Raw genomic sequence first — 26,880 nt, forward strand, 5'->3', positions numbered from 1 at the left:
AAGAGAATAAAAAATTAATAAAACTTATACCATTTTCGTCTGTACCGTTGCAAATTTGCAACGGTACTGTTCATATGTGGCATAATTTTTGACATTTGGAACATATGATAAAGCTCCATTTTTGTGTTTGGTGTGCCAAATGTGCCAAAAATTTGGCATTTGGCACATTTAGCACATCTAATGCGGGTGCTCTAATACTATAGTGCATGTGAACTGTGAAATTTTTACTACTAAATTTTCAAGCTTTCCAGGATTCCACTTTATTATAACTGTGGTTCCTCTCCTAGCATTCTATCTTTCCTTCTCTAAATATAAAATACTATATGCAGATGTTTGGATGGGTTTTTTCTTCACTTTTTTAACAAGAAGGTCTCAGTTAAAAAATATTGTTGAAAAAAAAAAAGACATTTACAAATTAAGTTACAAAACTCTTGGCTTTAATTGATTAATTTATATTTAAAAAAAGAATAGCAATACGACAGATATTTTATGAAGTTTCTAATCAAATTTAAAAAAGAGGGATGCTACAGCCACAACTATTTTACAATATTTTTACAAAATGTTGATATAGTAAATTTTTTATTAGTTTTCATCTAGGTCCACAATTAATATCATTTTTTTATTTACTAATAATCAACCACCACATTAGCAGTTTGTAAAAATTTTCGTAAAATGGTTTGTATCTCTAGCATTATTCTTTAAAAAATAATAATTAAAAAGTTGTACATAAAAAAAAATGTATTAATTAAATAACTTTTAGGAAAAAAAAATGAAATGCGCAATAATCTTTCTCCCTCTTTCTTTTGAAATTTTATTGGCTTGTTTAAATATTGTTAATCTCACTTAATTATTAATGTTTCTTTGCATTAATTCTTGATCTGCATTGTGGGCCAAAAGAAACGGAGATACGGAGTGGATAAACAGCTTAGCACATGGACACATGGAGGAATCTTACAGCCATGTGGGAGAATGAGATTCATCATGTGACCAAGCCGCACCTCATGAACTCTGAAAATGATAACAAGAATTAACTTTCTAAGTGGGCCAACCCAAATTTACAGTAAATAATTCCAAACTTTTTTTGGTTAATGTTTGGAATTATTTACTGTAAATTTGGGTTGGCCCAAACATTAACCAAAAAAAGTTTGGAATTATTTACTGTAAATTTGGGTTGGCCCACTTAGAAAGTTAATTCCTATTATTTTGGTAAATAATTCCAAACTTTAGCATAAGACTTTTAATGCAATATTCCAATTTTTAATTGATATAATGAATTAACATAAATACCACCAGGCCTTCTAGCCCAGGTGGTACCGGTCTCCTAGTGACCTAACAGTTCACGGGTTCTATCCCCTGCATAAACACTTACCCAGCACTAAAAAAAAATTTTAAAAAAAAAAAAAAAAAAAAAAAGACTACTTATTCAAATACCATACTCTAGAGTGTAAAATTTAAATTCTAAAACGTCAAAATGTAAAATCTAAACATCTCTAAATTTTAAAAAGTAAAATCTATATTTTGAAACTTCAAGATAAAAAATCCAAATACTCTCAAATTTTAAAAATGTAATTTGCAATTTATCCAATTCTTTATTAGTTTGGTTACCAAACCGGTGTAATAATTTGAAAAGTGATTTATCATTATTACAGTTTGTTAAACATACTAAGCACTAAAATGATTTTCCATTAAACTATTTATTGCAAAAAAAATCTATAGCTAAAGCTCTACACAAACTGCATCTCAACAATCTCAAACTAGTAAGTCTATCTTTAGGTTTAAGTACTCATTCATTTATTACCTATGGTGTGAAACAAGATGTGACTTATTGTTCGTTTATTCATTATCTATGCCAAAGTTCTGAAAATACACCATTTTCTTTGCTTGCACCTTGTTGACAATAGAGCAGTATTTTTTTTTTTTTTTGCTACTTTTTTTTTTTTAATAATTCAATAGTGGATAGTTACAATCTTATTGTTCGTTTATTCATTATCTATGCCAAAGTTCTGAAAATACACCATTTTCTTTGCTTGCACCTTGTTGACAATAGAGCAGTATTTTTTTTTTTTTCTAATAATTCAATAGTGGATAGTTACAATAGAAGAAGAGATTTAAACTCTGGATATTTTCACTGGAAATACTAAGAAGTGTCAGTTGAGTTACAAAGCTCATGACAAGAGTAACATCTATTGGTTATAATTGACATAAGAGGTTCAAATAACTCACACAAACTAATTAGACATTTATTTAATTTCAAAAATAAAGGCAAAATTATATTATAAAATAAAAAAATTAAGATACAACCATCTTTTATTTGACAAAATGATTTTTGTAGGGGGTCGGTTTGTTTGCACAAAAGCCAACGGACCCTTAGCCCATGGGGATGGGATAAAGAAAGAAAGGTTCAGGCCTAGTCCAAGATACCGAGAAGGGCTAACCAAGCACCATGAAAGAGCAAGGTCCAAGCCATCTTAGGGACCGTGGACTCCATCCCAACGATGGCCTTCACTGCAGTTTGGTTGCTAGCCGAGGAGGCACGACCTCAACACTCGACCGACGATGTAAGCAAGCAAGGAAAGAACCAATGGAGGGCTATAGTCCAACAGAAATATACCTGACAAACCAGAAGGGATAGCGCCTAAATCCAGCAAAAAAGAAATTAACCTATAAATTAATTGTGCCGATCATTTACCCCATCCTTGATATTTTGATCCACACAATATTCTTATCAAAAAAAATTTAAGAGTTTACCAAAATTAAAAAATAAACAAAAAATATATTAAACATTTTTAAATGTATCTGGCCCACGCAAGACTCAACAAATCTTGGAGGACATCTTTGTCCTAGAGAACGCCTACGCCTTGGACTTGTAGTCCCTGAAATTTGTTTTGTTAGCTCTCTTCTACAATGGTATCTGTATGGCACCTAAACGCCCAAGTTCAAATAAACCTTGGACCATGAATCAATGATATGGGCCGAAGATCTAATCTTCACATCAACAAAGGCCCTGACCCAAACCCACGAATAGTTACCAACGTGGACTGAGTGTTGTCCAAACACTTAGAAAGTGGATTGCATATGCCCTGCTCACAGGGTGATCAGGAAACCATTTCCGGGCACTATGCACATGCTCGGTCACATCGCCCAGACACATCGCCGTTTACGTGCCCGGCAGAACCTTAGGAAACTCCGCTGCCGAACACATTAACTGAAGTGGGAACCATTTCCAAAACCACTCGTACCTAAAAACCCACTTAAGCCCATTGACATTGGACCCTTCTTGGCACTAAGGGAGAAGATAATGATGATCACCCCATTCACAAAGGCTATAAATAGGAGAAATGAATGGATAGTTAGGGGATGCAATTCTGAGGGAAAGAAAGAGTGAGAGAGAGAGAGAGGAGTTAACATTGAGAAAGAGGGAGAAAAGTGATTGCATTGGGTCCTTTAGCCTAGGACAACCCAAGGTAGGATACCCAGACCCACCAAATAAATAGATTGTAAGCCCAAATAGTGGTTTGGCCCATCAAACCCGTCCTCGGAGCTTACAATTGGCGCCCACCGTGGGGCTCTCCTACGACGCTGTAGTTCTAAAAGGACTCAAACTCGAAGACAATGTCTGAAAGGCGTTCGGGGGACCATGCGAGAACCGGATCTGAAGGGTCCTCTTGGGGGTCAAGTTGGCGAGAGCACAGGTAGAAAGAACGAGAAGATAGAAGGCATGACCTACTAGAAGTGATGTCCGGCACGGGAGAGGGGTCGTACCAAACCCAACAGACAGTTTCTGGTGCCACGGGATGTAGGCAGAGGGAGGAACAGGATAAAGAACTCAAACGGCTCCGCAAACTAGTCAGGGGTTTGGAGCTGGAAGTGAGAGGTAGGCGCCGGGGAGGAGACAAAAATGACCGGCAACAGGAGGACGAGATTAGGGGAAATAGATATGAAGAGAGATCCAATCAGTCTGGACCTCGACTGCGGCGAAGTCGTTCACATTCCCGGGAATCCCATCGATACCGAGACCGTTCGCACTCGAGAGGGTCTCAAAGAAATAGGAACCGATCTCCCTCCCGAGAATCAGGGCAACGCCGAGACCGTTCACATTCTCGGGAAAATCAAGTAAGGGACTCGCTTTCCCCGGAAGAGAGGCGACCCCGGAATGCTGCCATGGACGCCATAAGTCGCGCTCTGCGAAAAGCAGCTCGATCCCTGTTTTCGAACAAAGTTGAGCGAGCCGAAATGCCAAACAGGTTTGCCCGCCACCGTTCAACTGCTATAACGGGAAGACTGATCAGGTAGAACACGTCAGCCATTATATTCAGATGATGTCTTTGCATACTCATAATGATGCGCTCATGTGCAAGGTATTTCCCTCGAGTTTGGGACCGACTGTATTGAAGTAGTTTAATGGGTTACGGAAAGGATCCATACGTAATTTCTCCAAGCTGATTCAAGAGTTCGGAGTCCGGTTTGTGACGTGCAACCGAGTACCTCAGCCAGTAGACGCGCTCCTGTCAATGAAAATGAGGGAGGGAGAGACCCTCCGTGGTTACACCAGCCGGTATTAGGAGCTATACAACGAAATCGGCGGGGTTAATGAAAGAGTGGCGGCAAGCACATTTAGGATGGGGTTGCCCGAGGATTCAGGGTTACGAGAGAATTTGACCAAAAAGCCGCCCGAAGGCATCCGGCAGCTTATGAGACACATCGAGGAATACAAACGATTAGAAGATGACCGGCCATAGAGCAAAGGCAAAGCGCCAATGATAACTCATCCTCGGCAGGCAGGTTTCCCGTTCAGGCCTCGTGGGGGTCCGGCAATTCAAGAACCGGCCACACAAATGGGAGAAGTGAACGTGACATTTAAGGAATCGGTACACAGGATTCTTGACCGAATCAAATACGAGCTGCATTTTCGATGGCCGAACAAGATGGGCGGGGACCCATCCAGAAGGAATCAAAGTCTATATTGCATTTATCATCGAGACAAAGGTCACACCACCGAATAGTGCCGGGTATTAAAGGACCACCTCGGGCAGCTAGTTAAGGCCGGGCACTTAAAGGATTTCGTGCTAGACTGGGGGGACAAAGTCATAGGGCAAGATACCTGACAAAGGGGAAACCCTCTCCCACCCCCTGTGGGGATAATTGAAGTAATCCATATTGCGCCAGAGAAGTTCATTGTAGGAAGAAGGAAAGGAGTTTTGACAGTAGTGCCGGTAGAAGGTAACCCGGGTCTACAGTTGCCGGGTAAGAAGATGAAGTTTGCACGAGAGCCAGTCTCGTTTGACAATGGCGATTTAGAAGGGACGATTCAGCCACATGATGACGCGTTAGTGGTCACGGCCCGGATAAACGGCTTCTTAGTAAAAATGGTGATGATAGACCGGGGAAGCGGGGCTGACGTGATGTATCCCGATCTATTCAAGGGGCTTGGTCTAAAGAAGGAGGACCTCATAAAGCACACTTCACCTTTGGTTGGATTTGATGGCAAAGTAGTGATTCTTGAAGGGCAAATCTCTCTCCCCATGATTATGGGAGGGAAGGAGGTATTTGTAACGTTCACAATAGTAAGTTCATTTTCCCCATATACAGTCATCCTGGGAAGACCATGGATCCACTCAATAAGGGCCGTCCCATCAACATTGCATGTAAAGATTAAATTCCCAACCGAGCGGGGTGTTATTGTAATAAAAGGAGACCAGCAAGCGGCCAGGCAATGCCTTACTGCCATAGTGAACTAGAAGCAGGGGAATCAGATCAGTCAGGGAGAAATCACTGGGCAATTGGATGGAGACATGGAGGCTGAGCGATCCGAACACGGGCGCGTTGAACAGGAAGATGTGTCCCGGAAAAAACCGTTATAGCAATTAAAGGATCCCCGAGAAGGGATGGGGGTTGGATGTGCTGAGGAGTTAGTAAAGGTGAAAATATTGCCGGACACCAATAAATATTTTCAGGTTGGAGCAAGTATGAGTCTCGAGGAAAAAGTCCAGGTATTACTATTTCTGGTTTAAAACTTAGATGTTTTCGCTTGGGATCCATATGAAGTTCCCGGGGTCGATCCCGGGTTTATCGTCCACAAACTCAATGTAGACCCCTCATATCCCCCGAAGAAGCAGAAGTCAAGAAGGTCGGCCAAAGACCACGTTGAGGCAGTAAGACAGGAGGTGGAGAAGCTGAAGGAGGCAGGGGCCATAAGGGAAACCTTTTTCCCGGAATGGCTAGCAAATACCGTTGTTGTCCGGAAGAAGAACGACAAATGGAGGGTTTGTGTGGATTTCAAGGATCTGAACCAGGCATGCCCAAAGGACCCGTTCCCCATGCCAAAGATTGACCAATTAATGGACGCCACTTATGGGCACCCGAGGATGAGCTTCCTAGATGCCTTCCAAAGGTACCATTAGATTGCCCTGGCCGATGAAGACCAGGAGAAAACGGCGTTCATATCCCCCGATGCCAATTATCATTGCACCGTGATGCCTTTTGGGCTAAAGAATGCCGGGGCGACATACCAACGGATGATGACGAGGATGTTTCGGGATAAAATTGGGCATACGGTCGAAGTGTATATTGACGATATGGTGGTAAAAAGCAAGCAAGAGATCCGGCATGTAAAGGATCTCCGGGGAGTGTTCGAGGTGTTGCGAAAGCACAGATTGCGTCTTAACGCAGAAAAATGCGCCTTTGGAGTAGGGGCCGGCAAATTTTTGGGGTACTTGATCACCAACAAGGGGATAGAGGTCGATCCCGACCAGATTGAAGCCGTGAAGCGACTCCAGGCGCCGAGCAACCCGAAAGAAGTACAAGTATTGATTGGGATGCTGGCCGCTCTTAACCGATTCATCTCAAAGTTTTCAGATCGCCGCCGTCCTTTTTATCAGCTTTTAAAGTAGTGGAAGGGGTTTCAGTGGGATAATGAATGTGAAAAGGCTTTCTAGGACCTTAAGGCGTACTTAGTGCGAGCACCGATGTTGAGTGCACCAGAGCCCGGAGAGGAATTATTCATGTACCTCTCAATGTCCGAACATGCTGTAAGTGCTGTGCTTTTAAGGGACCAAGGAGTACAACAGCCCGTATATTATATCAACAAGACTCTAGTTAACGCCAAGACCAGGTACTTGCCCTTGGAGAAGTTGGTGCTGGCCCTAGTGCATGTTGCCAGAAAATTGCCTCAGTACTTCCAGGCTCATACCATATATGTGCTGACCGAACATCCTTTACAATCATTATTGAAAAGATTTGATCTTACAGGGCGAATAGCTAAATGGGGAACACGACTCGGGGCGTTCAACGTGAGGTACAAGCCGAGAAGTGCAGTAAAGGGACACAAGTATTAGCAGATTTTGTAGCAGAGTTCTCTCCTAAGGGGGAAATGGTCTATCAGGTGGAGTATCGCCCGTGGAAGGTACATATGGATGGGGCTTCCAGCGCCAAAGGGGCCGAAGCCGCGGTAGCCATAATCACCCCAGAAGGAATTCTCTTGGAGCATTCGTTCAGGCTGGGGTTTAATGCCTCCAACAATGAGGCAAAGTATGAAGCTTTGCTTGCCGGACTGAGGGTTGTTTCACGGTTAGAGGCCCGGGACGTGGAGATCTATTCGGATTCAAGACTCATTGTCAACCAGGTACAGGGGAATTTTGAAACTCGAGATCCTCGGATGAAAGCATACTTAGACTTGGTGAAGCAGGTCATGGACGGCTTTTGTACGATGAAGGTGATTCAAATGGCCTTAGCACAGAACAGACATGTTGACTCTCACGCCACTCTAGAATCGTCAATTGCCAAGGATATTCCCTGGCTTATCAGAGTGGAACTCGTCCCCAAGCCCAGCATTAAGGTGGCAGGAAGTGAGGGGGCTAGGAAAGTCGAAGTCACAGCAGTCGCAACACTTGGTCCGAGCTGGATGGACCCCATCGTAGATTTCTTGGCCAATGATCGGATCCTGGACGATGAGAAAAGGGCTAACAAGGTCCGCAGGGTGGCTGCCCGGTACTGGTTGTCCGGAGACCGGAAACTCTATCGTAGGTCATTCGGAGGGCCATATCTGTCATGCTTACACCCGGAGAAAGTAGGCCAGCTCCTGGCCGAGTTGCATGAAAGGATATGCGGCAGCCATGTAGGGGGACGATCACTGGCACACCGGGCAATGACTAAGGGATTCTGGTGGCCCCGGTTGCAAAAGGATGCCGCGGAATACGTTCGGAAGCGTGGATAGTGTCAGAAGCACGCCCCTCAGATACACCGGCCTGCCGGGCATTTGAACCCGATTAGCAGTCCTTGGCCCTTTGTGCAATGGGGGCTAGACATACTCAAGCCTTTTCCCTGAGCGACTGGCAATCGAAGATTCATGTTGGTGGCCGTTGATTACTTCACCAAATAGGTGAAGGCAGAAGCTTTGGATAATATCTGGGATGTAGATGTGAAGAAATTCGTATGGAAGAACATAATCACCAGGTTCGGAGTCCCGGACTCTCTTATATTAGACAACGGGCTGTTGTTTGATAGTCGAAGTTTTCCCGAATTTTACAGCAATCTCGGCATCAGGAATAGGTACTCTACTCCGGCGTATCCTCAGGGCAATGGCCAAGCTGAGGCCATGAATAAGGTGATTGTGAACGACTTGAAGCGAAGGCTGGAAGGAGCGAAGGGAAATTGGGCTGAAGAACTACCAAATGTTTTATGGGCATACCAGACAACTCCTCGAAGATCCACAGGCGAAACCCCATTCTCTCTCACATACGGAGCTGAAGCCATGATACCAGCCGAGGTTAACCTATGTAGCGCACGGGTCTCAGAATTCGATACGAAACAGAATGAAGGTCAGCTGACGAGGTGCCTAGATTTGCTTGAAGAATACCGAGAAGCAGCAACCATAAGGCTAGCAGAGTATCAACAAAAGCTTGCCCGGCGCTACGATCAAGGCGTAAGGGTGAGAGAATTCAACGCCGGAGACCTGGTACTAAGAAAGGCAATAGGAAGCATGCGAGATACGAATGTCGGGAAGCTTGCCCAAACTTGGGAAGGACCGTACAGAGTCACCGCTATTGCAGGCGTGGGGGCGTATTATCTTGAAGACATGAACGAAGTACCATTACCCTGACCTTGGAATGCTTATATTCTTAAGAAGTTTTATCATTGACTAGCCATGCTTGAAAAAATATGTATTGTATTGACTCATGATAAAAATGCAACTAATTCGTTCTTGTCGGGCAAATTCTTTTTGTTCACTGTGTCTGGCTAATGGACAAGTGGGAAGCTAAGGAGATTCAAGCAGCTCTAAAATATTTCTAAGGACAGAAGTCTGCTTCTTGGTTTGATTGCTATCACCGAGCAGGCGGAAACCTTGCTAAAATATTCCTAAGGACAGAAGTCTGCTTCTCGGTTCGATTGCTATCACCGAGCAGGTGGAAACCTTACTAAAATATTTCTAAGGACAGAAGCCTACTCTTAGTTCGATTCCTGTCACCGAGCAGGTAGAAACCTTACTAAAATATTTCTAAGGACAGAAGTCTGCTTCTCGGTTCGATTCCTATCACCGAGCAGGTGGAAACCTTGCTAAAATATTCCTAAGGACAGAAGCCTGCTTCTCGGTTCAATTGCTATCACCGAGCAGGTGGAAACCTTACTAAAATATTTCTAAGGACAGAAGTCTGCTTCTCAGTTCGATTCCTATCACCGAGCAGGTGGAAACCTTACTAAAATATTTCTAAGGACAGAAGTCTGCTTCTCGGTTCGATTGCTATCACTGAGCGGGTAGAAACCTCACTAAAACTTTTCTAAGGATACAACCCGACCTCTCGGTTCAATCCCCATCACCAAGTAGGCAAAAAACTCACTCGGAATTCCAGAAAGCACAATCCAACTTCCCAGTTAAACCCCTATCAACCAGCAAGGGAAAGCCGCGCATACATTTGTGGAAACTTTGAAACAAACACAAGAAAGGGAAAATATACATGCATCATCACAATTAATCGGCAAATAACACAAATTTGAAATCAAGCATGATAAATCAATTTTTTCATCACCAAAACCCGGTGAAATTTAAAATTCAAAAAACAAGCAAACTATTTAAAACCAGGAAATAATTGTCTAGTCGCCACAGCCTGGCGACTTGGGCAAACCAACTCGAAATTAAATAAAAAAAACTATAAAAATAAAAGCGAATAAAGGAAATATAAAGCAAGTTCGGCAATTAAGAAGAAAGTTCCACTGGCTGCGTCTCAAAGGTCATTTCGGCTGGGCGATGCTCGGGCACGAGGGGCTGGGTATGGGCATCTTCACCTTGGGGGCCTTCAGTGGGAGGGTTGCTGGTTACTTCTACCCCGATCATCTCCATATGGGCATCAATCTGCTCCACCTGCTCTTTCAAGCTATCTGTCTCCTCCTCTTCGTTTGGACCGGCTGAGTTATGGGCAGTAGGGATAGAGACTGGAACGGGGATCTGATCAGGGTCCCTAAGAGGGGAGTCCTCGGGCATCCCTAGGGCTTGTAGAGCAGCCATCCAGCCCTCTCGGAAAGATAGCTGCCGAGTCTGCATAATCACCGGCTCCACGCTCTTCTCGGCATTGGCAAACCCCTCATCGTACCACTTACTCTCACATGCCTCAAGGGTAGCCCGCAGATCAGCAACCTCTTCAGATAGAGTGGAGTTTAGTCTTGCTGTCTCGGCCAGCTTCATTTCTGTTTCATTTTGCCGCGCCACCAACTCCGCCAATTTCTTCTCTGCCAAAGCTTGGGACTTCTCCGCAGCAACAGCCCTCTTCTCGGCAGATTCGACAATGTTCGCTTTCTCCTTAGCCGCTTCCACAGCCACTTCCTTACCGGCTTTCTCCCGACCAACTTCCTCGGTAAGATCCTTCACCCTCTCATTCAATATATGGGCTAGCTGGGTGGCCTGTTAAAGACAATGTTATCACGACTTAAAATTACAACAAATACAAAAATATAAGGACGTGCACGGAAGGAAAATGATAATAACAAGAGTGTGAAGGAAGAGGACTAACCGCGATGGTGTGCCATTGGAGCCTTCTCCCCATGGACTCATCGGTTGCATCTGTAAATGCGCTCACGTCCACAGGCAGGAGGAGACCGTAGGCTAAGCTTTGGGCCACACGGCCCCCCTCACCCTTCTCCCAGCCCCGAACGCTTGCGCTAGCCGGAAGGGGCGTGCCGTCTAGCTCGTACGTTGGGTGCCACAGATGCGCCGGTCTGGAGGATGAGGCCACATTTGTTCCGACCTGGGCCGGTGGCTCCCGAATGGAAATACCCCGAGAAGGTTGAAGTGGAGTTTGAATTCAACCCTCTCCCGGGCCAGTGGAAGATTGATCGGTAAGCCTTTGCCTCTTTCATTGCCGACCAGGAGCAAGGGGAGGCGGGGGATGAACAGGAGGAGCCGGGACGTGCCCTTAGGAAGGAGTCTGCTGCTGAACGACCTGGCTTGCCCTAGGGATGAAACGGCTGACGGTCAAAGTCCTTCTGGTCACCATGTCTTCAGGAGTGGAATGGGTCCTGGAAGAGTCACTGGACTCCGCGGCTTCTTGCGCGGCTACTTGAACTGGATTCGCGGGTTCAGCTTGTACGGCTTCACACTGAATGGCCTCGTGAGCGCGTTCCCGAAGATGCCTGGATGCTACTTCGGCCGATTCATCCCTTATAGGCGCAAGTTCATCCAAACAGGTATACCATGGGCTAAGGTCACGAGCTTCTCCTACAGTGATGTTGGGGGGGAGGAAGTTCGCGTGCCGAACATCTATATAAGAAAGGAATGGGCTATCTACAAGGAGGGCTTGGCTGAAAGGTTGCTAAGTGGAGTATACCGGGTCTACGCCGAGGATGAGGTGAGAAGCACGAAGTTGCTCGTCCCGGTGAATGAAGATCTCAGACCTTAGCACAAAATTTAGGTCTCAGACGTGGACTGTTCTGATTTCCTGAGTGAACACTGAATCGTCTGCAGCAAAAAGAAAACGAATCAAGGTTAGAAGAAATAATGTATTTACAATTTTGGGAAACATGAGAAATTGAAGGTTAGGACGAACCAACTTCACGCCGTGACAAAGGGGGAGGGATGTCATCGGCAAACCAATTGCCGCGCACCTAGACAAATTCCCCAGCGGAATTCCTATTAGAGTCCGGCAAACAAGAAATCAGTCATACTCTGTTATCTCTAGTCTTTAAGTAATAGTTTGATTTCTTCTTTCCACAAAGGCTGTACATGTGGTTTATGTTGTGGTGGTCTAATTGCAAGCCGAACGTTTGGTTCAACTTACCCACACAACTCACTACCCGGTAAAAGTTGGGGGGAAGTTGGTCGGCACTCAACCCATAGTATCTAAGGGTGTTAATTAGAAGTGGGTCTATGGGAAACCTGACCCCGCCTTCTAAGACGAACATCAGTGGGAAAAAGGCCATGCCTGCCCCTCTATGGAGAGTTATTTCACTTTCGTGACAATAAGTCAACTCCACATCATCAGGGATGCTAAAGGCTCGCCTAAAAACGGCTAAGGGAGCTCCGGCGTTCAAAAGGTAAGCAAAACCCATTCTATGACTAGAAATTAAAAGGGGGCTCTAGGGAAGGAAATGAAAATAAAGGAAAGGGGAAGAAAACTTACTTCTGGCTCTAAGGGAGAGGAGGATTCTGGGTTTGTGGACTGGAGCGCAGGGGAATGCTCGACAGAGAGAAGTTTCGAAGTGACAGAGAGTGAAAAGTGAGAAAATGAATTAAGATGGGTTATTTATACGAGCTAAGGAAAGCATCAGTTGGTGTGCAATGAGTAACATTAATTAGCAATGATGAAGTAGAAAAGGGGTGACCTTAGAAATGCCCAGAGCAGTCCACACGCGCGCCTCGGTTTGTGAACCGACAGGTAATAATGACGGCAGAGCCACAGGATCTAAAGCGATGCATCTTTTGAAAAGTGCATTTATGGACCGCTGTAACCCCCCAAGCACATCCGTTGGACTTCTCGGGCAAAACACTGCCTCTCTGACTCCTTGATTCGTCCCCGAGGTCCGAGGACGAATCAAGGGGGGGCTATTGTACGGCACCTAAACGCCCAAGTTTATATTGGGCCTTGGACCATGAATCAATAATATGGGTCGAGGATCTAATCTTCACATTGACAAAGGCCCCGGCCCAAACCCACGAATAGTAATCAACGTGGACTGAGTGTTGTCCGGACAATTAGAAAATGGATTGCATATGCCCTGCTCACAGGGTGATCAGGAAACCATTTCCGGGCACTATGCACATGCTCGGTCACATCGCCCGAACACATCGTCGTTTACGTGCCTGGCAGAACCTTAGGAAACTCCGCTGCCGAACACATTAACTGAAGTGGGAACAATTTCCAAAACCACTCGTACCTAAAAACCCACTTAAGCCCATTGACATTGGACCCTTCTTGGCACTAAGGGAGAAGATAATGATGATCACCCCATTAACAAAGGCTATAAATAGGAGAAATGAATGGATAGTTAGAGAATGCAATTCTGAAGGAAAGAAAGAGTAAGAGAGAGAGAGAGGAGTTAACATTGAGAAAGAGGGAGAAAAGTGATTGCATTGGGTCCCTTAGCCTAGGACAACCTAAGGTAGGATACCCAGACCCACCAAATAAATAGATTGTAAGCCCAAATAGTGGTTTGGCCCATCAAACCCATCCTCGGAGCTTACAGTATCAAAAAAGAAATTGGCATGCACATAATCCTTTACAAATTATCATTTTTTGTGTTCCATAAAAGTCTTATATATATATATATATATATATATGGACAATTTTATTTAAAGCAGTTCAATGGTCATGCACGAAAAGATGAAATAGAAAAAGTAACCGAAATGAATGAGTGACAAAATATTTATAGACATGATTGCAGCTGCTCAAATGTGTACAAGGTGAATAGTGCGGCTCCACATAAAGTCTAGGGTGTTCACAGGACCATCCTGGCTTTAAAAAAAAAAAAAAAAAAAAAATTATTATGTATAATTTTTAAAATTTATGAATTTTTTATCCTCAAAAAAATTTAGTGGCCATCCTAAATTTTTTTAGGTCCAACATAACTAAACTTTGACAATAAACTTGGTTGTAGACTAAAGCTACAACTTCATTCAATATTTTTTTATTGAGTGTAAATTTTGACAAATCCACTATTTAATTGCATTTTCTTTTTATATCCTCTATACTTGCAAAATTTCAAGAAGATCAAATATCAATAGTCATCAATCAAATGTTTAAATTTTTAGTTTTTGTAGTTTAAAATTATACATATAAAATAAGTTTATGGATTGAATAGCAAAAAACACCCAATTGGCATGAAATTTGTTCAAATGTGTACAAGGTGAATAGGGCGGCTCCACATAGAGTCTAGGGTGTTCACAGGACCACCTTGGTCTTAAAAAAAAATTATTATGTATAAATTTTAAAAATTTATGATTTTTTATCCTTAAAAAAATTTAGTGACAACCCTAATTTTTTTTAGGTCCAACATAATTAAACTTTGACAATAAACTTGGTTGTAGACTAAGGCTACAACTCTATTCAATATTTTTTATTGGGTGTGAATTTTGACAAATCCACCATTTAATTACATTTTCTTCTTATATTCTCTATACTTGTAAAATTTCAAGAAGATCAAATATCAATAGTCACCAATCAAATGTTTAAATTTTTAATTTTTGTAGTTTAAAATTATACATATAAAATAAGTTTATAGATTGAATAGTAAATAATATTCAACTGGCATGAAATTTGACATGTGTTTTAAGAATATAGAGAACATACAATTTAACTATTAGATTTCCAAAATATGTAACAATGTTAATTTGTTTAGTGGGAGTTGTAGCCTTAGGCTACAACTAAGTTTGTAGCCAAACTTTTTCCTTAAACTTTGATCCCCTTAATAATATATTAGGTCCTTACAAACAAAAAGAAAAACTTCAAGAAAAAATTTATTTAACTAAAATTTTGAAAGATATGTGGCTTGCAATATTGATAATGAGACTATTATATAACAATTTCAAAATAAGAAAATTTGTGAAAGGAATTGTAAGACTTTATGTGTTTGCATATAAAGTTCTTTTTTTATTAGATTTTGTATAATTTAAGTTTTTTAATAACTACCCTCAAAAAAATTCTTGAAGTCGCCATTGTGAATAGTTATATTGTTCTAGAAAAAGATACATAATATATAGATATAGACACATTGTTCTGGATGAAAAAATAATTAAATATTGAAATTGAATAGGCACAGCCCACATAAGCGTAGAGGATGCTCTTGCGCCTCGAGATCTAATAATGATTGTGATTTTCATATCAAGGAGTACATGAGAATACACAAGCATGAAGTGAGGAGAGGAGATATTTAGGATTTGTTTGAGATCCGCTTATTTTGTTGAAATTGAAAACTTTTTGCGGAAAGTACCGTAGATAAAGGTAAAAGTTGGCTGAAATAGTATAATGTGACTCATGAATAGTACCAAAAGTGCAGTGGGGCCTATGAATAGTAGCAAAAATAAACTGAATAGTAAAATAAATTGGCTTTTTAAGCTAGAGTCAAACGCACACTAAGTGTGTGTTTAGTTAACTTTTAACTTTATTTGTAATACTTTCAGTAAAAAGTTTTTAATTTCAGCAAAATAAGGAGATTCTAAACAGAACCTTAGAAGAAGAAGGGAAAAGAAAGAAAGGTTGAGAGTTGAAAGGAAAAAGAAAATTAAGAGAGAGAGATGTTTTATTTTTTATTTTTTTATAGAATGAAGTAAAATACACTATTCTAGACATGCATTTTCTAGAACCTGAAAAAAGTGTTAAACACCTTTTTTTTGTTTTTTGTTTTTTTTTCCCCCGCATTTTACTATCCACGAACTAAGTAGAGAAATACAATTTGAGTAAAGATGCCAAACACGCTATAGTTAGAGCAATAGGATTTTTATTTTATCTTTCAAAATAAAGGATACTTCTAGACTGCCCAGCATAGAAATGTAGAAAACATAGTTATATTAAGCAACGCTTCCTAAACAAAAAAATTTGATAACATTTTTTTTTTTCTTTTTTTGCTTTAAGCCAAATTTTTTTACCCCTAAATGTGGACTATGGAGCTAGTAAAGCTAACTTTTAAGTTTTACTTATCACTCTAGCTATATCTCAGCATAATCTCCAACACCTTTCATCAATTCATGCCAATTTTTTATTAGCTAAATTTCACAATAACTTATCATTAAAAAACACTTTACGATACTGTATAACATTTTCCTTTTTTATACTTAGCAAACTTGTTCTTCTAGTTCTTAAACATTTTTTTACCTATTATTAACAATTTGCCACGTCAAATTTGCTGTGTGTTCAATTGGCTATAACTATAAGCTTAGATCTCTAGTTACACATAAGTGAAAGTATTAATATGGCAACTGGCAAAGCAAAGCACGACCGTGGGATTTCCCGAAAGGACCGACGAACCCACACTGTTCTGAGAAAAGTCAAAATCAACATTTCAAAAAAAAAAAAAAAAAAAAAAAAAAATCAAAACTGGATAGCGCCGCCTTGAAGGGTAAAAATTTATAAATAAAAGAAAAAATTAAAATTAAAATTAAAATCTTAAAAACGCGTAGTCTTCGCGGCTTTCCTCTACGGCTTCTAATAAAGTTTGTTTTGTCTATTCTATCAATGGCTTTTGTTTGTTTTGGCATTATCTTCTCCACCACCTCTATAAATTTATTCCCACCTCACACCTCGGCCTCGCACAACCTCAACATCCAATAATTTTAAAAAAATTAGTTTTATCTTAACATTTTTCCAAACCTTTTTTTTTTATTTATTTTAAATTATTACCATTTAATTTAATCTCTCTCTCTCTCGGAGGTCTCTCTTTTTGTCTTTCCCTTTGGTTGCTCTGGGGAGTTTTCTACGATCTCTGGTGGGATTCGACGTTCAAGGTCTGTTTTTTCGATCTGGGTTTTGTTTGATTTTGCTATTTCTATCTTTGTATGCATGAAATTTTTGTAATTTTTTTTGGAGTTCTCCTCTCTTTTTTATGGTTTTTTTTTCTTGCTACTAACTTGTTCAGATTGTTGAAAATTCTGGTCTTTGATGTGAATATTGATCTGGGTTTGTTAAAGTCTTTTTCTGCTCTTGGTTTCGATAGATGTGTGCAAAATCTATTTTTTGAGGTGGGATTCTGATCTGGGATTGATGATTGATAGCTTAGTTTGATGTATGTTTTTAAATTTTGAAATGATGGGTTTTGCAATATTAAAAAAGATAAAAACAAGAAATTTTGTATTAATGTTGCAATGTATGTATTTCAATTTTGTAGATTTAGATTTCTCAGAGAGGGCCCACTTTTTAGAGACTCCATTTAGAACCCTAAATTCAAAATTTTGACTACCATTTCTGATCAAATTTACTATTGAAAGACTGATCAAGTATCTTGGAACATCTTTGTATAATTCTTATCTTCTTTTGAAATGTTCATAATGTGTGCTTAGAATTGATTGTAAATATGATTTTTTTTTTTTTCCTGGTATTTGATCTCACCCAATCGTTGAATGTCTAGCAGGAAAGAATGACAGAGACAAAATCAAACGTGTCCTTGAAACCGTCATCATCATCGCGAAATCTCCCTGATTTCAAAAAATCAATTAAACTAAAATATGTGAAGCTTGGTTACCATTACCTCATCACCCATGGAATGTACCTCTTCATCACCCCTCTCGTAGTCCTAATTGCCGTGCAGCTCTCAACATTTTCATTCCAAGATCTTTATGATCTTTGGGAGCATCTCCAATACAATCTAATCTCCGTGATCATTTGCTCAACTCTCCTTGTTTTCTTGTCCACCGTGTACTTTGTCACTCGTCCTCGTCCTGTATACCTTGTCAATTTCTCTTGCTACAAGCCTGAAGAGTCTCGGAAATGCACCAAAAGGATCTTCATGGATCAATCTCGGCTGACTGGTACATTTTCAGATGAGAATCTTGAATTCCAGAAAAAGATCCTTGAGAGATCTGGCCTTGGTGATTCTACTTACCTGCCAGAGGCTGTTTTGAATATTCCTCCAAATCCCTCCATGAAAGAAGCTAGAAAAGAAGCTGAGGCTGTGATGTATGGTGCTATTGATGAGCTTTTTGCTAAGACCTCTGTCAAGCCAAAAGACATTGGCATTTTGGTTGTGAATTGCAGCTTGTTCAATCCGACCCCATCTCTTTCTGCCATGGTTATCAATCACTACAAGCTTCGGGGTAACATAGTTAGCTACAATCTGGGTGGGATGGGTTGCAGTGCAGGTCTTATTTCAATTGCACTTGCTAAAGATCTTCTTCAGGTCCATCCCAACTCCTATGCATTGGTCATCAGCATGGAGAACATCACTTTGAATTGGTATTTTGGAAATGACAGATCAAAGCTCGTTTCAAATTGCTTATTCCGAATGGGAGGAGCGGCAATACTACTTTCTAACAAAAGCTCTGATAGAAGAAGATCCAAATACCAATTGGTACATGCTGTTCGTACCCACAAGGGTGCAGATGACAAGTGCTTTGGCTGCGTCACCCAAGAAGAAGACTCCAATGGGAAGGTTGGTGTTACGTTGTCAAAGGATCTTATGGCAGTTGCTGGTGATGCCCTGAAGACCAACATCACCACTTTGGGGCCTCTTGTTCTGCCAATGTCAGAACAGCTGCTATTCTTTGCTACATTGATTGGGAAAAAACTATTCAAGATGAAGATCAAGCCTTATATTCCAGATTTTAAACTAGCTTTTGAGCATTTCTGCATTCATGCTGGAGGAAGAGCTGTTTTGGATGAACTGGAGAAGAATTTGCAACTATCTGATTGGCATATGGAACCATCAAGGATGACACTCCACCGATTTGGCAACACCTCAAGCAGTTCTCTGTGGTATGAATTGGCTTATACAGAAGCAAAGGGAAGAATGAAGAAGGGAGATAGGACATGGCAAATAGCTTTTGGTTCAGGGTTTAAATGTAACAGTGCTGTTTGGAAGGCTCTAAGGACCATAAACCCAGCAAAGGAGAAGAGCCCTTGGATGGATGAAATTCATAGTTTCCCAGTGGATGTTCCAAAGATATCGGCAATCTAATGAAAAAAAAAATGGTGAATTTTGGCACATGGTGTTGGCTTTCGCGAATGGTGAATTTTTTTTTTTTCTTTCTTTTAACTGAGGTGTTGGATTCATTTCTACTTTTCATATCTAGATTTGGGGACTTGATTGTGCTTTTACGGCTGTGGAATGGTAATCTTGGGATGAGAGGACATTTGCATATTTTTATTGGATCAATTGATATTCATCGGGCAAATTATGTTTTTGGCATTCTCTTAGGATCTAAGATTGAAATTAGAAGTTGGTACTAATTATTTCTAGTAATAACATCTTTGACTTATGCATTTTGTCCCTACTTGCATCTTCGCTAAGTTTTTGCTTTGTTACATCGCCATATGTAGAACAACTTGAAAATTGGATTTTACCTTTTACTAAAAGACCTACCCAACACTAGTACTTACAGTTGTAGTTGATAAAAACCGGCTTTTGTATGTTGCGAGTTGTGTGATATTAAACCCGGGTTCCTACTCCCTGTGTGTGTGTTCAGTCCATGTCTTTCTCAAGAAGAAAAAAAAAAAAAAACCGGCATGCATTACATCCATTTGCACAGTGCTGTGCGCAGTGGTAAAGCATTCCCATAGGCCACAGACTGGGTACTGGGTACTGGCTAGTGATCCTCTTCATGCAATGTTTCTCTTCCTCTTGTTACGGCTTTCACATCTCACGCCCTTCATATCCTTTTTTAAATCTAATTGTGGCTAGTCAACTTCAAAATTCTTCTGCATTCACTACCTATCGATCTCTATTTTTTTTTTTTTTTTTAAATGCTGTGGTGACTCGTTTTTTGCACCAATATGAGTCACTGTTCACTATAGCCTCAGTGACCCTCTTCATTATGTTGTTTAATATTTTTTTTTATTTTTCATTTTTTGATGAATAAATAAGAAAGCTTGCAGGTGCGGTCACTATCCTCAGGCCCACTTAAACCTTATTCATGAATGACATAGAACCACCCGCACAATAGTAGGACTTGCCACTATTCGAACACTCAATCTCTAACTCTCAAGATGATGGTCACAAGGGTTTCTTGACCACTAAGCCACTTCTATGAGTGATTGCTTAATACTTTTTATTATCTATGCTCATCTCTCTCTCTCTCTCTCTCTCTCTCAACCAGTGCCCATGCATCCAAAATCCTTCTAGAGCATCAACTCCCAATTCCTTAATCAGAAATTGGCATGCCATTGAACATGGATGTGGATGACTTTGATGGAGTTTGGTAGCAGTGGTGTGGTTGTTGCGGGTAGGCTTCTCAGTCAAGAGGGAGAAAGCCATCAAGGATTCAATCGTAGAACATGTGACTTATGGGTGGAGGAAGGTTCGGCGATGAGGGAGACCAAGAAGTAATTCAATAGTGATGGATAGCAGAGTCTGTGTGGATGACTAGGATGTTGCTCATGGGTGACTTTGAACGGCATAGTTTGTATCGGTTTCGTGGAGGTTGACGATGCCAGTGTGTGGTGCCTAGGACGGTTGAAACCGGTTGGATAAATTTTTTTTATACAAGTAAAAAAAAAATGGTTGGATAATGTAAAATATAAACAGAATAAATAGAGATGAGGAAAGGATAGAGAGATTAATGCAGGCCCATCTAAAAAGTTAGATAGTTAAAATAGAAAGAAAAATAAAAAAGTTATCTCTACTATTTTATTACACATTAGCTCCTGATTCGAACGAACTGATGGTGCTTTAAAATGTATGGCGAGGCCTTTACCGCAGTCCGCAGAAGGCAATAGAAAGTGAAATAGTGGAATCTTCTGTGAAACATTTCCATAAAGCGCATGATTTATCAAGGACTACATATGAACTCTCACATCACCAAGGTTAGACATCAACATTAACAAAATGATAATATGAAACCTACACCCACAGCATATGGTATAGTAAGTTCAACGTGAATCAAGCAATTACACGATTTCAATATATTATCATCATATGAGAGATTAAAGCTTCCATTTAGCGTTAGCCAATTCCTGCTGACTAATCTGTGCAAGATAAATGATCGAGCAAAACCAATACAATGGAACAAACAGATGCAATCCAAATGTCCCAAAGGAATTCGAATTAAAAATAGCAATTGATACTACACAATACCCGAATGTCTAAAAGTCAGCCTAAGATTTAAATAAAATGTCAGACAATGACATTATCCACAACACATATAATCAGAAACATAACTAGTTCAGAAACAGGGAGATCAAGCATGAACAATAATGATTTGAACACACAATTGGAGACCCTGCTTCCAAAGAAAGAAGAGAACAGAAATCCATGACTCAAGTACCACGAAGGAGCATCTATTCCTAGAAAGTTGGCAAATGTAAGCAGCCATAATCCATTTGTAATCTAGTCCTTGGATGACTTGTTGATAAGTGATTTGTGGATGTGAGGGATCACACCTCCACCTGCAATGGTTCCTTTGATGAGAGTATCAAGTTCTTCATCACCTCGGATTGCAAGCTGCAAATGCCTGGGAGTGATACGTTTGACCTTGAGATCCTTACTTGCATTGCCAGCCAACTCCAACACCTCCGCAGTCAAATACTCTAAGATTGCTGCAGAGTAGACTGCAGCTGTTGCTCCTACTCTCCCACTAGATGTGGTCCTTGACTTCAATAGACGGTGGATCCTACCCACTGGGAACTGCAATTATTCATTCCAGAACAAATCACAAAAGTCAGAAAACACAGAGTATACTTTCCAATAGCATCCCAATGTCTAACATCAGTACCTAATGATTAATCCATCAAAAACAAGTCCCTGCTTTGGTTTCAAATTCCACCATCTCAGAAGTCAAACCAAGTCTCATAATAAGTAAAAATTGGTTGACAAATTTTTGATATGTTGTCACCACAAATTACAACACTATTCAAGCAAACATTGAAGTGACCACAAAGTGAAGAAAGGAAGAGAACAGGCAAGCAGTCCATGTAAAAAGCAGCTCAAAGGACAGTTGCCTACATTAAATGCGAGCAAACCTAACCACTCAATAATGTTAGTTTCAGCTTGTCTATCATCCAGCATTGCATTATTTTCTTGGACAGTTAAAAAACACAGCACCAATCCTTTCCCCAATATCCAGAAGAAGCAAAAGGGACTAGAGTAAAAAACTAAGCCCACCTCCAACAACATACACTGATCTGCCGAGCCTAACTCAATTCAATTAGGCCCATGAGCTGTAGCTCATATTGCACATCCTCCCCCATTTAAATACAGCGTGGAGAGCAAACTAGTGGGCATGTTTAACTCAAATTTTATAATAATAAGTGTCCTAGGTTTCTCAGGATATTACTTAGTTTATATGCATAAAGTCAATCAAACCTCAGTCTGTGCCAAGGACTACACATTAGCCACAAAACCAGCATGATGCAAATAAAACTTATAACAAAAAATTGTTGCCAAGGTCCTGCGGATATGTATACATAAAATAGGTAAAAATAATTTTATTGCAACGAGACTAATTCATGAAGAAATACACTAAGGAGCCTAAAGAATTACAAACAGAGAAAATATCTACATATGAATAGACTCTGAAAGATTGAACAAAGTTAGTACCTGAAGCAAAAGACATGATACATAATCACCATTAATGACATGGCAAAGAAACACAAGCAATGATATTGTTATTCTTCATTCTTACAATCCTCAAGTACAAAGATGTAAACCGTTGTACTCATTTCAAACAGTGTATCACATCTGCCTTACACGTTACAAAATCATCAAGCCATGCAAATCAAATTTTGAAATTAATAACTCAAATATCATACGGAGCCACCAAGTACAGAAGCCACCATCAAATTGCATAAAACTGAGGCGCCTACTACCTTATAGAAGTCATCAGTACTTCTCAAAAACCATAAGCATATATAACAGGTCAATCTCACCGACAATTGGACTGTTTCTTTTAATAAATTCAAATGATACTCTTAGCTCAACCAATCTTCCAACGAGTAATGCTTTGATAAAAAAAAACATTATTTACAAAGGGGTGGGCTCCCCTCCCGTTATAACATCTCCAGTTCTCTCATGTTTTTACACCAATGAAAGACACATGGCAAGCAACAAATCCTAAGGTTAGAAAAATCACACGTCAAATACCACTTTTTTCTCTCAATTTTTTGTCTTTCTTTCTTCTTTGCATCTTTCTCCATCCCCACCCTAAGGGACCTCACCTACCTGAGCATCAGATGCGTCCAAATTGGCAGCTCGGAACTTGATGGCAATGGGTTTGGGCTAAAACAGTGGGTTTCACAGCTAAGATTGGCATAGCAAAACAAGAAACCATTGCTGTTTGGATTGACAAGGTTTCATGGATATGCCGCTGTGAGCATCGAGGCTCATTCTGGCAGAGGAGTGTGAAATTGAGGTCCTCCGGCGAGCTTGGGGAGGTGAGACATCAGGTTTGATATGGATATCTGGCCGTGGGAGTTCCGATGGGTTGTGGGTTTGCATGAGACTTCTGAATATGCTTTGAAAGATGTGAAAGAATCAGCCATGGAAGCTTTCAAAGCTTCCTCTCCTTCTTCAAAGCTTTGAAAGCAGCCATGATATTCTTCTCTAATCTTTTATTCCTTAAATTTTTTATTTATTTATCCAATTAATTGACCTTTCTCTTCAAATTCAAATCACAATTTATAAAACCCAAATCAAAGACCCAATTCATTGTTCTGTTCTCCATCAAAAGTTGTTCCCATCAAACTTTGAAGCTCTTGAAAGAGTTCTTGAGCTTCCTAGATATGGGTCTGGAGTGGCTTGATCATTTTGTGATAGTGGAAACCATCAAAATATGATTTTGAAGGATCATTTTTCGTAACAGGTGATTGAAGCAAACCCAGAAAAGTTTTATTGAAAACTGAACCTATCGGGTTAAAAGGGAGAGAAAATTATGTGGCTTATTTATAAGCTTAGGATTCGTTGCTTGCCACGTGTCTTTCATTGGTGTAGAAACATGAGAGAACTGGAGATATTATAAAGGAAGGTGAGCCCGCCCCATTTACAAAAGCCTATATGACAAGACATGCATATTTTGGATTGCAACAGTATAGTTATTCACGCTAATGTTCATCATAACATAGATTTGCCCTACTATTTGGACATCTACTCAGCCAAACATGCCATCCCATGACTCGATTGAAAATAATGGTAAAGGAAAACAGCTATTAAAAAAATATAAAAAGGGTTTTACACAAAGATTTATTATTATTTTTTTTTTAAAGTGTAAGCTACACGCGAACCCATTAATGCCTTTTCAAGCCACGACGGCACTCTCCAGCCACAATTGTGAGAGAAGAAAACGGATTAATCAAATATCACAAAGCTATTTGCATACACATCACAAATGATAGACTAATAATAGACTTCCAAAAACAAAAATAAATAAATAAATAAACCCCTTAAAAAAGAAAAGAAAAACGTTACGAAAAGAATTTTAAGGGAATTTTAAATGTTCCACGTTCCAACAACAAACCCTGTTTGGTTCCTACTAAAAACAAAAGCCAGCAAATTTTTAAATTTTATACATGTTATATTATATCATATAATTATGTTTTGCTGTTTAGTCCCCAAGGAATGAAATATCACCATACCCAAGTCATAAAAAATCAGTCATCAAACAATCTCTACAGTATTTTTCAGGAACCAAGCCAAACAGTGCACAAAGCAAAACAAAGCGTCCTAATTAGGGGGGGAAGAGAAAGTATAAAATTGAAAGAGAAAAACAGAGAGAGAGAGAGAGAGAGAGATCTGAAGAGTGAAGAGAAGAGAGGAGAGAGGACCTGAAGGCCAGCACGAGAGGAACGAGAGATGGGTTTCTTCTTGCTGTCTTTGTCCTTGTTGGCCGCTGCCCCCTTCCCCATAATCAAACCCTTTGCGCCCTTTCCCGACATCTTTCTTCTTCCTTCTTATTTTTCCCGCCAACCCCTCGAGGTTTTTAAGAAAAAAGATTTGATTTGTTTAAGGAAAATTGGACGAGGTAAATTGGCTGGGATGGGAGAGCAAACACAGTTTGGGGTACTAGGAGAGAGAGAGAGAGAGAGAAGAGGGGGTTTCGGTTTCGGTTTCGGTTTGGTTTTGTTTTGAGATCGAGAGAACTGAGAAAGGTTGCTTCGTTGCTGCTGACTAATGATATGTCATATATATATATATAACCGGGCACTACTGCCTCAGCTTCCAGAGGGTTTTGTTTTATTTATTCACGCCACGCCACCACTTTTACAAAACTAACCCTATTCTTTTCCGCTTATTTACGATACCATACTCTGCTGTTACGGCATCGGCCTATCCAATACTATCTCCTTTTTCTTTTTCTTTTTTTCTTTTTTTTTCTCTTTTTTTATTGGAAAAGTAAAATAGTTGACCCAGACCCCTCGAACTTCGTAACTAAAACAATCCTACTGTGTCACTGGTTACTTATTTTCCGACGTTTTAGGGTTTGGCTTACAATTTTTTTTTAAGTTAATTTTTTTTAAATGAGAAATTACTATATTATTCACTAATTAAATAAAAGACGAAGATTAAAACTCATTACAATTTATCATTGTATATTTAAAAATAACAAAAAAAAATATCCAATTAAAAAAGTACTAGAGGTAAATCAAACTCCTTCTTAAAAAATTCTTTTTTATTTTTATTTTATGGTTTGTTTTTCTTAAAAAACCTTTTTTTAATGGTTTTTTTTTAAGTTTTTTGAATAAAAAATATTCAAAATTCTTTCTTGAATTTTTTATTTTAAAAAAATTCTAATTAATGTCATATCCATTAATACCTTTTTTTTAATTTTCTTTTTTAAGGAATACTTTTTAAATATTTATTTATTGTCGGAGAGAGAAAAAATAGTATTTAAATAGAATAGATAATGTGAATTTTTTTTTTTTTTTAAATTGTCCCTACAAATCTAAAACTCTTTACCTCCAAAACTCTTTATCTTACCTCTAAGCATAATTGTCAAATCGTGAATCGTATCGTGGATCGATTTTTTATTTTTTTGTATCATATATCATATCGAATCATGTATCTTAAGATACACAAATACCTAATAAAATTATAAAATAATTATAGATATACATATATAAAAGGTATATTCATTATAAATTCAAAATATATTCAACTAATGACCAATTTAATCATTACTTATGTAATAAAATATAACAAAACTAACTAAATAAATCAAATTAACTTATGTTTATAACATGCACATTCAAATTGATTAAACTCAGAAGTAATACATGATATATGAACCAAAATAATAATATTTTTTCATCATATTGGCTAATCAATCTCATCTAAGTCAATGTTATCATCTTGTTCAGCATCTTGCAAAATCATTTTTTCATAGACATTTTCTTTATTATTATCAACATTTACTCTTTTTTGTTTTTTGTTTTTTTATTCTAATAATTTTTTCTTTATATTTTTTCTTGGCATTCTAGCCTTTTAGACTCAAAATAATAATAACAAAATAAAAAATAATTATATTTTCATTTAATACATTGTAAGGACACGATTTGTAATGACCCATAATAGTATCGAGTTCGCACGTAAAAAGGCCCAAACACTATCATTTATAGAGCGTGGGTTTGAAAGGTTAGGCCTTAGTCACTAGACGGTGGGTTTTCTGTGGTGTTCATACATAGTTAAATCGTGTTCGCCCCAATAAAATCTGTCCTGGAGGCGGGCTGGGAGGCTCTGGTTTTTGGCCATTTTTCCCAGCCCCTCTCTTGGTGCTTTAACTTTTACATTATATAGCCCTTCTTGGTTGATCTTAGCCCTCCACTT

General features: G+C 39.6%; 3 protein-coding genes across 4 annotated transcripts; 2 read left to right on the forward strand and 1 right to left on the reverse strand.

Moving 5' to 3' along the window:
• The first annotated feature begins 7,261 nt into the window (after window positions 1-7,261).
• On the forward strand, window positions 7,262-9,097 carry LOC126704176 (uncharacterized). Its single transcript, XM_050403204.1, has 2 exons — window positions 7,262-8,194; window positions 8,378-9,097. The coding sequence occupies exons 1-2, from the start codon at window positions 7,262-7,264 to the stop codon at window positions 9,095-9,097; spliced, it is 1,653 nt and encodes a 550-aa protein (XP_050259161.1).
• Window positions 9,098-16,681: 7,584 nt separating this feature from the next.
• On the forward strand, window positions 16,682-19,312 carry LOC126715311 (3-ketoacyl-CoA synthase 11). Of its 2 annotated transcripts, none has more exons than XM_050415862.1 (2): window positions 16,682-16,921; window positions 17,542-19,312. In XM_050415862.1, the coding sequence occupies exon 2, from the start codon at window positions 17,551-17,553 to the stop codon at window positions 19,084-19,086; it is 1,536 nt and encodes a 511-aa protein (XP_050271819.1). In that variant the 5' UTR covers window positions 16,682-16,921; window positions 17,542-17,550; the 3' UTR covers window positions 19,087-19,312. The 2 variants fall into 2 exon arrangements, with proteins under 2 accessions (XP_050271819.1, XP_050271818.1); XM_050415861.1 differs by having other exon boundaries at window positions 16,683-16,921; window positions 17,545-19,312.
• A 1,829-nt stretch (window positions 19,313-21,141) lies between these two features.
• LOC126715312 (probable histone H2A variant 3) lies at window positions 21,142-25,257 on the reverse strand. The gene is made up of 2 exons (XM_050415863.1): window positions 24,882-25,257; window positions 21,142-21,750 (listed from the first exon to the last, which is right to left on the reverse strand). The coding sequence occupies exons 1-2, from the start codon at window positions 24,990-24,992 to the stop codon at window positions 21,454-21,456; spliced, it is 408 nt and encodes a 135-aa protein (XP_050271820.1). The 5' UTR covers window positions 24,993-25,257; the 3' UTR covers window positions 21,142-21,453.
• Between the last annotated feature and the right edge of the window lie 1,623 nt (window positions 25,258-26,880).

The sequence above is a fragment of the Quercus robur genome, chromosome 2, assembly GCF_932294415.1.
Source record: "Quercus robur chromosome 2, dhQueRobu3.1, whole genome shotgun sequence".
NCBI lineage: Eukaryota > Viridiplantae > Streptophyta > Magnoliopsida > Fagales > Fagaceae > Quercus > Quercus robur.